Source organism: Apodemus sylvaticus, chromosome 1 (assembly GCF_947179515.1).
Source record: "Apodemus sylvaticus chromosome 1, mApoSyl1.1, whole genome shotgun sequence".
Classification (NCBI taxonomy): domain Eukaryota; kingdom Metazoa; phylum Chordata; class Mammalia; order Rodentia; family Muridae; genus Apodemus; species Apodemus sylvaticus.
Genome location: NC_067472.1, coordinates 157,796,948 through 157,809,351, shown reverse-complemented (window position 1 = coordinate 157,809,351; position 12,404 = coordinate 157,796,948). Strand labels below are relative to the sequence as shown.

The following is a 12,404-nucleotide window of genomic DNA, read 5'->3' as shown; positions in this document are numbered from 1 at the left end:
TGTCCAGTCCCTTAAGGGTTTAGGTCTCCTTTAGAAGTCACGTGTGACGCTAATATGTCTGCCTTTATTATGTAACTTGTTCCTTTTTCTCTTTTAGCTTTTAGTACTCTTTCTTTGTCCCGTATATTTAGTCTTTTGATTATGTCCCCAGGGAATTATCTATTCTGGTCAAGTCTATTTGGTGTTTTGTACTCTTCTTGTACTTTATAGGCAGCTCCTTCTTTTGGCTAAGAAATATTTCTTTTTTTTTTAATTCGATATATTTTTTATTTACATTTCAAATGATTTCCCCTTTTCTGGTCCCCCACTCCCCAAAAGTCAAATAAGCCCCCTTCCCTCCCCCTGTTCTCCCACCCACCCCTTCCCACTTCCCTCTTCTGCTTTTGCCTTATACTGCTACACTGAGTCTTTGCAGAACCAGGGGCCACTCCTCCATTCTTCTTGTACCTCATTTGATGTGTGGATTATGTTTTGGGTATTCCAGTTTTCCAGGCTAATATCCACTTATTAGTGAGTGCATACCATGATTCATCTTTTGAGACTGGGTTACCTCACTTAGTATGATGTTCTCCAGCTCCATCCATTTGCATAAGAATTTCATGAATTCATTGTTTCTAATCACTGAATAGTACTCCATTGTGTATATATACAACATTTTTTGCATCCATTCTTCTGTTGAGGGATACCTGGGTTCTTTCCAGCTTCTAGCTATTATAAATAGGGCTGCTATGAACATAGTGGAACATATATCCTTATTACATGCTGGGGAAGCCTCTGGGTATATGCCCAGGAGTGGTATAGCCGGATCTTTTGGGAGTGACATGCCCAGTTTTCTGGGGAACCACCAGACTGATTACCAGAGTGGTCATACCAATTTACAACCCTACCAGCAGTGGAGGAGTGTTCCTTTCTCCACATCCTCGCCAACACCTGCTGTTCCCTGAGTTTTTAATCTTAGCCATTCTGACTGGTGTAAGGTGAAATCTCAGGGTTGTTTTGATTTGCATTTCCCTGATGACTAGTGAAGTTGAGCATTTTTTAAGATGTTTCTCCACCAGCCGAAGTTCTTCAGGTGAGAATTCTTTGTTTAAATCTGTACCCCATTTTTAATAGGGTTATTTGGTTTTCTGGGGTCTAACTTCTTGAGTTCTTCATATATATTGGATATTAGTTCTCTATCTAATGTAGGGTTGGTGAAGATCTTTTCCCAATTTGTTGGTTGCCAATTTGTCCTTTTGATGGGGCCCTTTGCTTTACAGAAACTTTGTAATTTAATGAGGTCCCATTTGTCAATTCTTGATCTTAGAGCATAAGCTATTGATGTTCTGTTCAGGAACTTTCCCCCTGTACCAATGTCCTCAAGGGTCTTCCCCACTTTCTTTTCTATTAGCTTCACAGTGTCTGGCTTTATGTGGAGGTCCTTGATCCATTTGGAGTTGAGCTTAGTACAATGAGACAAGGATGTATCAATTCGTATTCTTCTGCATGCTGACCTCCAGTTGAACCAGAACCATTTGTTGAAAAGGCTATCTTTTTTCCATTGGATGTTTTCAGACCCTTTGTCGAGGATCAAGTGGCCATAGGTGTGTGGGTTCATTTCTGGATCTTCAATCCTGTTCCATTGATCCGCCTACCTGTCACTGCAATACCATGCAGTTTTTAACACTATTGCTCGGTAATATTGCTTGAGGTCAGGGATACTGATTCCCCCAGAATTTCTTTTATTGTTGAGAATAGGTTTAGTTATCCTGGGTTTTTTGTTATTCCAGAGAATTTGAGAATTCCATGTATTTGAGAATTTCTCTTTCTAACTCTATGAAGAACTGAGTTGGGATTTTGATTGGTATTGCATTGAATCTTTATGTTGCTTTTGGCAAAATGGCCATTTTAACTATATTAATCCTGCCGATCCATGAGCATGGGAGGTTTTTCCATTTTTTGAGGTCTTCTTCTATTTTCTCCATCAGAGTCTTGAACTTCTTGTCATACAGATCTTTCACATGTTTGGTGAGAATCACCCAAGGTACTTTATACTGTTTGTGGCTATTGTGAAGGGGGTCATTTCCCTAATTTCTTTCTCAGCCTGCTTATCCTTTGAGTATAGGAAAGCTACTGATTTGCTTGAGTTGATTTTATAACCTGCCACTTTGCTGAAGTTGTTTCTCAGCTGTAGGAGTTCTCTAGTGGAGTTTTTTGGGTCACTTAGGTAGACTATCATATCATCTGCAAATAATGATAGTTTGACTTCTTCCTTTCCAATTTGTATCCCTTTGACCTCCTGATGTTGTCTAATTGCCCGAGCTAGTACCTCAAGTACAATATTGAAAAGATAAGGAGAAAGCGGGCAGCCCTGTCTAGTCCCTGATTTTAGTGGGATTGCTTCAAGTTTCTCTCCATTTAGTTTGATGCTGGCTACCGGTTTGCTGTATATTGCTTTTACTATGTTTAGGTATGGGCCTTTGAATTCCTGTTCTTTCTAAGACTTTAAGCATGAAAGGATACTGAATTTTGTCAAATGCTTTTTCAGCATCCAATGAAATGACCATGTGATTTTCTTCTTTGAGTTTGTTTATGTAGTGGATTACATTGATGGATTTCCGTATATTGAACCAACCCTGCATCCCTGGAATAAAGCCTACTTGATCATGGTGGATTATCATTTTTATGTGTTCTTGGATTCGGTTGGCAAGAATTTTATTGAGTATTTTTGCATCGATGTTCATAAGGGAAATTGGTCTGAAGTTCTCTTTCTTTGTTGGATCTTTGTGTGGTTTTGGTATCAGCGTAATTGTGGCTTCATAGAAGGAACTGGGTAGTGTTCTTTCTGTTTCTATTTTGTGGAATAGTTTGAAGAGTATTGGTGTTAGCTCTTCTATGAAGGTCTGATAGAGTTCTGTACTGAAGCCATCTGGTCCTGTGATTTTTTTGATTGGAAGGCTTTCTATGACCCCTTCTATTTCTTTAGGGTTTATGGGACTGTTTAGATGATCTATTTGGTCCTGATTTAATTTTGGTATTTGGTATCTGTCTAGGAAATTGTCCATTTCCTCCAGATTCTCCAGTTTTGTCGAGTATAGGCTTTTGTAGTAGGATCTGATGTTTTTTGAATTTCCTCAGTTTCTGTTGTTATATCCCCCTTTTCATTTCTAATTTTGTTAATTTGGATACTTTCTCTCTGCCCTTTGGTCAGTCTGGCTAAAGGTTTATCTATCTTGTTGATTTTCTCAAAAAAAACAGCTTCTGGATTCGTTGATTCTTTATATGGTTCTCTTTGTTTCCACTTGACTGATTTCAGCCCTAAGTTTGATGATTTCCTGTCTTCTACTCCCCCTGGGTGAATTGGCTTCTTTTTGTTCCAGGGTTTTCAGGTGTATCGTTAAGCTGCTAGTGTATGCACTCTCCATTTTCTTTTTGGAGGCACTCAGGGCTATGAGTTTTCCTCTTAGCACTGCTTTCATTGTGTCCCAAATATTTGGGCATGTTGTGCCTTCATTTTCATTAAATTCTAAAAAGTCTCTGATTTATTTCTTTATTTCTTCTTTGGCCAAGGTGTCATTGAGTAGATTATTGTTTAGCCTCCATGTGTATGTGGGTTTTCTGTTGTTTTTGTTGCCATTGAAGACCACTCTTACTCCATAGTGATCCAATAGGAGGCATGGGATTAGTTTGAACATTTTATATTTGTTGAGGTCTGTCTTGTGACCAATTATATGGTCGATTTTGGAGAAGGTACCATGAGGTGCTGAGAAGAAGGTATATTCTTTTGTTTCAGGGTGAAATGTTCTATAAATATCAGTCAAGTCCAATTGGTCTAAAGTGATGTTAGCCTCGAGCTATGCCTGTTAGCTGACTTTGCCTGCTAGAACTCTCTGGCTTCCCATAGACAAAATGGCTGAGCACGCGGGCAAACAACCTCCTGGCCGGGTTTGCACACCAATGGCCCCCAAACAGCCCTGGGCCTGGGTGCAGGCCAATGCCCGTCGGTATAGACACCCCCCACCCCCCGTGATGTTTGCCTTGGGTTATGTTTGTGCACCTCAGTCTGATTTCTCTGGCACCCCAGATCCAAGATGGCAGAGAGACTCTCGTACCTGACTGGCAGGAGGCAGAGTTCTGAATTCGCTTCTGTGGGGTGAAAGGTGCTGTAAATCTGCCACTGCTTGCAGCCGGGCTGGCTAGCAAAGGTCAGTGGTAGTGGGTGCAAGGCCTGCTTGTACCCTGTCATCTTGATTCCACTGCTGATGGCCCTTCTGCTGGTCCAGCTGCCGCTGCTGCTGCCACTGCCCCGAACCAGAAATATTTCTTCTATAATTATATTGAGAATATTTACTGAGATTTGACCTGAGTTTTTTCTTCTTCTTCTCTTCTCATTATTTTTAGACTTGGTCTTTTATATGGTGTCCCAAGTTTCTTGGGCATTTTGTGGTAGGATATTGTACCATATTTCTCTGCCTGAGTTATGCATTTCTTCTTTGTGCAATCAATGCCTGAGATCCTCTTTTCCATCTCTTGCATTCTCTTGTTAAGCCTTGTCTCTGAGGTTTCTGTTTGAGTTCCTAAAGTCCTCTGTCCCAATTTTGCCTAATGTATTGGTTCCATTTTTTGTTTTCAGTTCTTGAACTGTTTGATTCATTTCCTTTCATAAAGGTTCTTTTTTCCTTAACCAGGATTCCATTAACTGCTTTTCCCCTCTTTCTTAGAAGCCCTTTTTCCTTTTTCTTAGACAGCTTTCAAAGGAAACTTTTTAGAACTTAAAAATAAATGCCAAAATCACTTAAAAAAGTTTTATTCATTTTTTTTTCTTTAAGAAACTTTATCTCATAAAGACTATTTTAAGGTGTTTTAGTTTTGGGTGTGGGGTTGTTTGATTGTTTTGTTGTCTGTTTTTGTCCTTCAGCCATGTTAGAATATCCTGGGACTACATAGGTTGTTGGAATCTAATGAGGTCATATTATCCTGACTGGTATTGTGTTTTTTCATTGGTAAATAATTCTCTAATTCTAGATGCTGATATCTAGTCTTGTTGTTGGATGGGTGTTTTGTACCTTGGTTTCTTTTTCTCTCTCTGGTTTTAGGAGAGTTTGGTGCTGCCTAGTAGAAAATTTGGAATCCTGATAGGTGAAATAACTAGGAGTCCTGGGGAAATGTGTTCCTGGGTATTAGAAGCTAATACATAGAAATGGATTTTAGCTTGAATGGGTGAGAGAGTTCTGTCAGGATAGAGCAACAAGAGACAGGAAAGTAGAAGTTACTATCAGGATCTGCTTTGCCCTCTGGGAATGGAGATAGATAGTTGGGAGAGGCCAGAGCAGAGGGTCTGCTATTGATCTGTGATGAGACTGGGAATTGACCATGAGGGAAAGATGAAGATCTGCAGTCAGCCAACCTGCTTCCCTGTTCAGGGTGTCCTGTGACTTTCCATGGACTACCTGTTGGAGTTGGGGGTACAAGTAAAGCAATGTGTTGGGGGAGGGTAGTTAAGAGGAAAATATTTGTGTGATCTAATAGAGACATAGATGAGAACATGTAGGGTGTTCAGCAGGTGGTCTGCAGCAGCACAGGGGATGAGATTGGAGGACTGATTTTGAAAAAGAAGAAAGGAAAAGTGAAGATCTACAATGAGTTGGCCTCTTTCCCTGACAGAAATAGTAGGGAGATTGTTCAAGCAGTATTTTTGAAACACTAATTTCAAATTTTGTTTTGTACTTCCCTGCAAATAATATATTTTACCTCTGTTATTTGAGCACTTTCTTCTACACTTCCCTGTTCTGTTGGCCTTGTTTTGCCCTGGAAAACAGTCCTTCTAGGCTTCATCTCATACCGACAGTTTTCCTGTAAAATGGATACATCTGGGACAGAGTTTGTGCTTAATAAAGGAACTACATACAGATCTGTATCCTAGCATGGTGATGATATTTTTGTTAGATGATATTTTACTGTTGAAGGGGGTATTGTCATCATAGATGAGAGCATTCTATTTAAACTATATATGCAGCTTTATACACAGACTTACATGTAAACATTTTTAGGTAAATAGGTAATAGTATGACATCTTAAGACTTTTCAAAAAGCCTTACTTTTATTTTACCCTCCTCCCTCCCCATCCCTAATTAAAGCCCCAATTTTCCCATTGCCCAGACCATATCATTTGTCTCCCTCTAGGTTGCTTTCCTGTTTCTCTACATGGCAATGTTTCCTTTTTCTTTTTCTCATTTCTGTAGTTACTCCAGAATCAAAACAAATTGCAGAATCAAAACCAAAAAATTTTAAATAAAAAGATTATCTTGTATGTATTCTCTCTCTCTCTCTCACTCCTCTCTCTCTCTCTCTCTCTCTCTCTCTCTCTCTCTCTCTCTCTCTCTCTCTCTCATTCCCTCCCTCCCTCTTACCCCTCTCTCTCTCTGTCTCTCCATCTCTCTCCACCTTCCTAATCTATCTCACTCTCTCCTTCTCTCTTCTTGCCTTTTGGTACAAGCAGCTGGAATGAAGGTTTCTCTCACCTTGTATAAAGCAGAAAATTTCCTAAACACTAACAGAAATTTAAATGAGTGTAGACACAGGGTACAAAATGGCAGTTAATACTCTAAGACAACTTGACTATAGCAGAAATGCTCATTAAGGAAAAATAAAGATTAATATGAAAGTATTACAATCTCTGTGCTTTGAAAGCTGCCATGTTTACAGTTTCTAATCTATGTGAGATTTTCAGTGGAAAACAGTGAGAGTCTTGTCTTATATTTTGGTTTTGTAGTGAGGAATGCGAAGATAAGAACATGAGAAAGGAACTGGAACTAGCTTTTTAATGAACTATCAAATGGAGTCTCAAAGGAAGAGAGACAATAGGATTAAATTTTAGGAGGGCAAGTAATAATATTTCATTTTTGTAAAGATTTCTCTGCACATTTCAGATGGAAGTGAATAGTTGTGAGGCCTATATCTCAGTGGTACAGGAGCCCACTAGCATACCCAGCCCTGTGCTCAGTCCATATCACAACCAGTGACATACAACTCTGGTTGTTCTCATATGACAAGGAAGAGTCGGAGAAACAAATATTTACATATCAGTGTCTGCCAATGTTTGAAGACTTATGAGGTAAACAGATTAATCAAGTCTGAGGTCTAGAATCAGAACTACCTTTTAAACATGAATAAACTTTATATATGATGTCCATTCATAAGTTATAATATTCTAAAACTTGTCTTCGGAGGTAATGTAGATACTCTGTTGAGTATGTGGCTTTACTGTAATAGAGAATAAGTTGCCTCTTATGCAGGTGCCATAGAAGAGATGCTTGCAGAAGATACCATGGAACGCTGATGTAAAGCAGAGATTATTTTATAAAACTACATGTAAAAATAAAGAACAATAAGTAAAGGGAAAGGCTTTAAGTTTTTCTTTACATTTTTATGTATGCCCACTAAGTGTGTGTGTTCACACACATTCGTGCATGCATGAAAACATGCACCAGTGTACATGTGTCGTGGTATTCCTGTGGCGATCAGAAGACCACTTTTATGAGTCAGTTTTCTCCTTCCATCATGTGGGTCGTGTGGTCAATCTTAAGTCATCACACTGAGTGGCAAGTACCTTGACCTACTTTGCCATATCATTAGCCAAAGTTTTATTGTTTTGAGTGACTCTTCTAAATATTAATACATGAATTTTTCAATTGAAAAAATGGTTTTAGAATGAATAACACACTCCTACAAATTCTTTAAATAACATATATCTTTAATCTATGAGCCAAACATAAAATTATATGGCATAATTCATTAAGTGGATTCTTAATAACTGACCACATTTTGTGTAAAATTCTCTTTCTTTTCCTCAGAATAAAAGTTTGAAAAACAAATTATTGTCAGGAAGCAAGCTGTGTGGAATTCATGCAGAAGAGGTGAGTAAATATGATCTTTTCGTAAGTTTAATGACTTAATATTAAATTAAATTTTGCATTATTTAAAGAGCTCATAGGTTTTTCTCTAACACAAATGCAAACTCTGAACAAAAAGTAATTTATATTGTATTTTATATGTAGCAGTTATTCCAACATTGCACAAATGGAAAAAGTAAAAGTGCATCCAACAAAATGTTCATAAGATGATTTTCTAATTCCTATCTCAATTGTACTGATCGAATCTTCCCCAGTAGAAAATTACTAGATGCCCAGTGAATTCTCCTATACTTTGTGAAATCCACCAAAAAGTTTCTAGGGTTAATTTTACCTTACCAAACAAATACACCTGTTTGTTGTTTATTTGCTTGTTTGTTTTTATTTTTCTGTGCAGCAAGATTGTTGCATGTATTACTCAGAGTGGCAAAGATTATTCTGAGCAATACATATTTAACCACAGTAGTCAGTTTTACCTAGTTCTGACCTGACCTTAAGTGTAATATAGAAACATAACTTGTAAAGATTATTAAACATAACAGTAGAGCAATACTGAAGTTTACGAGTAAGTATAATTCAAAGAGAAAAGACATGAATCCTTGTGTCTCGGGGGTACTTAGAAAGCATGCATAAAGATAAATTGCACATGGAAAATACCATGGATGATAAAGAATAAATCTGAAAGCTTTTCCATTCCAAGCTGTGAAAGAAGGCAGCTTACTAAGATTGGCTGAAAACAGCTCAAACAGAGCCATCATTTTCTCCCTATAATATTACCTCACATCCCCTTGTCCTGAACCTCTTTCCATCACCTTTCTAGAGATGCAAAAGGGGAATTATCTTGGTAGAGACAAATGATGTCATGTGTCCTTCAGTAAAGAAAAAAATAAAATCTCCCTTGCTCTTTGTCAAATTAAGTTCACTTGCTTAGGCAATGCTAAGAGTTCAAATGTATTCTAAGACAAAGCCATTATTAAAAATACCATAACTCAAAGTTTACATGTGATATGATGCTTTGGATAATTAGCTTCCAATAATATATGCATATTGGGTGGAAAACTTTAAGACAGAAAGCAAATGTTGATTCTTCTTGAGTAGAAAAATCAAACTGAATGGTTTGTAGATCCCATCCATGGAAGTGTCTTATTTCATTACATTTTACTGTATTTGGACAGAAATAAACATGACCTTGTTCATATAATTAGGATTATTGAAGTACTACAAATTAAATGTAGATTTTGACAGTTCTGAATACTGTGATATAGTCTGTGGGGTGATGTTTTGAATACAAGGGGTCTGAGACAGATGGGATGCAGACACCTGTAACAGCAGTACTTGTGCAATACAGTCAGGAAGATCAGGAGTTCAAGGTCATTCTCAGCTAGGATAGTGATTTTGATGGTGGCCTGAGACATGTAAGACTTTTATCTCAAGAAATCCAAAAATAAAAAATACCTGGGTAAAAGTTACACTATAAGACAATGAATATTTTTCCAGGATCCCCACGAAAGTCAAGTACATGAGAGAAGAGGTCACTACAGACATTGCTGGTGTTTAGAAAATTAAATGGTAAAATTGAATAGACCCTACATTTATAATTTACCTTCTTCATTTAAGAATGTTTATATTTTCCCTTGGCTCAGTGAAAATTAAATATCATTTATTCATTGATATGTTCCTCATATGATTTCCTTAATGGTTGAAATGCAGTAAGTTCACATAATTTATTCATTTTTGCTGTAGCTTGTTAAATATTTATAGAACAATATTAGAGCTTAATATTCTGGGTAACAAGGGAAATGTTTACACTGTTACAACAGTATTTTAAAACAATATGTGCAAAATTTTGTTATCTGATTCATCATTATTATTCAAAAGAAAATGACAATCTCCTCAGCTGGAGAGAAGTTGAAAGGAGCTCATCATCTGAGTCACCGACTCTCAACTCTAGACCCATGCGGGAATGAAATGTGCTGTGATTTGGAAAAGAAGAACGTGTGCTATGACTTTTCCTGGAGAGATGCGATCAAATGTGTATTCACTGCACATAGGGCACTAGAAACAGAATGACTAAAAGAAGCTGCATCACTGAAATTCCCACCACAGCATAGGCAGCACCTCCAGAAAACTTTATCTCTGGCCATGGTGCATATTGAAGACAGCTTAGTGGGTTAGAGCTTCTCCTCTACCCAGCAATTGCCACTGTTTATATGACTTTGCTGAGGCTGCCAGGAGCCTTCTGAATACCCGGGCTTCCTGAGCCTGGTGAACAATCATTAGCTTCCTGAGTGTTGGGAGCCTCCCTCCTCCCTCTAAGAGCTGTTTCAATTCAGAGGAAATAGTTATACAACAAACATTACAAACAGAAAAATACTATCAACACCATCTGCCATCACTGCCACTATTATTTCATAAAAAGAAAGTTATTTGAACATAAATTTGTAAGATGGAATCTCAGATTAGACAGTTGTCTCTTAAATGAGACTAAGGAGCTAAAATGTTCCTCCATGGCTGTCTCAACCCTCCCCGTCAATTTCTTCTAACTGTTCTTATGACTCCCAGCTTTAATTTGCTTGTGCACATGCAGACTTCATGATCTTCATGATCTGAAACTTGATATTGCATTTACAATTATCTATGTAGTAAAAGTAAAATTACTGTGATCCCAAATGTTGTATTAGTTGTTAGAGACTTCTTTCTTTTGACAATTTCAAGGAACCTAAATATTGCTGACAAGCTAAAACAGTGTGTTATATGGGTTCAAATTGGCATGCACTCCACAGTAGATATATTTCTTCAGATGTATCTGTTTTTGTATCATCTTTGTAAAAAATCTCAGAAAGTAGTTTGCTTATTCGTGTATTGACAATTAGGTCTGGACTGTGAAATGCAAATAACGTTGGAGTATGAACTATTCATGTAATCTTCATGATAACAAACACCAAGAAAACTACCATGATATGGTCACTAAATGCAGAAAAATGTGGGGGGAAATCTCGATTTAATTCTAGTTTTATCTACTAAAACTACTATCAAAAAGCACTTTAAATATTGATGGTAATAATGAAAAATTTAAATTATACTTCTATGTAAAATAGGTTGTAAATGGGTATCACAAATGGTTAAAATTAGTCCTTTGTCATTCATGAGAAATAAAGCATTAATTATCAGGCAGAGTAAAGATGGCATTGGACAGGTTACACAACTACATACTATGTGCAGTTGTGATCTGCCAATTCCTAACCATGCTTATCAGCACTGTGTGTGAGAAAGCCTGTTTCCCCGAGAGATTCTTTAGATTAGTTAAGAGTCCTGAGTACCAGACATGGGCATGACTGTCCTTTACTAAATGAGTGGCATAAGTATTTATATCCATGACAATCAGAATCATCATAGAAAAAAGTCTGAAGTTAGGCTGTGAACCAGTATTCATTATATTGGAACACTTAGGAAGCTTTGAAGGAGAACGATTGTAGGACCTGTTAATTCCAAAGTAAAAGTATAAGTTCCAGAGGTTGAGGGTCACATGAGTTAAAAGGGTTTTCAGCCCCATAGAAGGAACAACAACAATATGAACCAACCAGCACCCCAGAGTTCCCAAGGACTAAACCACCAACAAAAGAGTACACATGGAGGGACCCATGGCTCCAGCTGCATATGTAGCAGAGGATGGACTTATTGGACATCAGTGGGAGGAGAGACCCTTGGTCCTGTGAAGGTTCAATGCCCCAGTATAGGGGAATAACAAGAAAGTGAAGCAGGAGTGGATGGGTTAGTGAGCAGGGGGAGGGGGAATGAGGTAAGGGCTTTTCAGAGAGGAAACCAAAAAAGGAGATAACATTTGAAATGTACATTAAAAATATCTAAAAAAATAAATTAAAAAGACACTGACAATTCTATGTTCTCACTAGTAAATTTTGTTCTTCTCAACGTAGGATATTTCACACTCACTGCCCCTATCAAGAAAGGATAACTTTTGATAGGCATGAGATACTGTCATAAACAAACAAACAAAATAACTTCAGTTATCCCTGTTACCAACTTCTTTTTTAAGACTTATTCTTTTAACTTATTTGCAATCTATTCACATCACCCCCTTTCCCTTTCTTCCTTAATGTTCTTCCAATGCTCCTGATATCTGTTCCCTCTCCAATTCATAGCCTATGCTTTTTATTATTATTACTACATATGCCTATAAATTATATAAATACAGTCCTTTGGGCCTATTGAGTGTTGTCTGCATGTATATGTTTTTAGGGCTGACAACCTGGTATTAAATTACCAATTTGAGGGCTCATGCCTGGGAAAGACTAACTTTCCTCTCCATCCTAGAATTTGGTCTGGCGTTCAAAAGGCTTTGCTTATGTTGTCACAGTTGCAGTGAGTTCACAAGTAAAGCCATCATGAACCACTTCATAAATTTGCATGTAATTTCAGATCATACAGCATGCTCATGTTCACATTATTCTGATTTTAGGATGTGTGTTAAAGAAGTAAGGACATTCTTAAGTTTTG

At 37.6% G+C, this 12,404-nt stretch overlaps 1 protein-coding gene across 1 annotated transcript in view; it reads left to right on the top strand.

Moving 5' to 3' along the window:
• Positions 1-12,404, top strand: part of Luzp2 (leucine zipper protein 2) — a 408,694-nt gene that overhangs the window by 302,506 nt on the left and 93,784 nt on the right. The window contains exon 6 of the mRNA XM_052161760.1: positions 7,833-7,895. Within this exon, the coding sequence (XP_052017720.1) occupies positions 7,833-7,895 (63 nt within the window). The remainder of the gene's footprint in view (positions 1-7,832; positions 7,896-12,404) is intronic.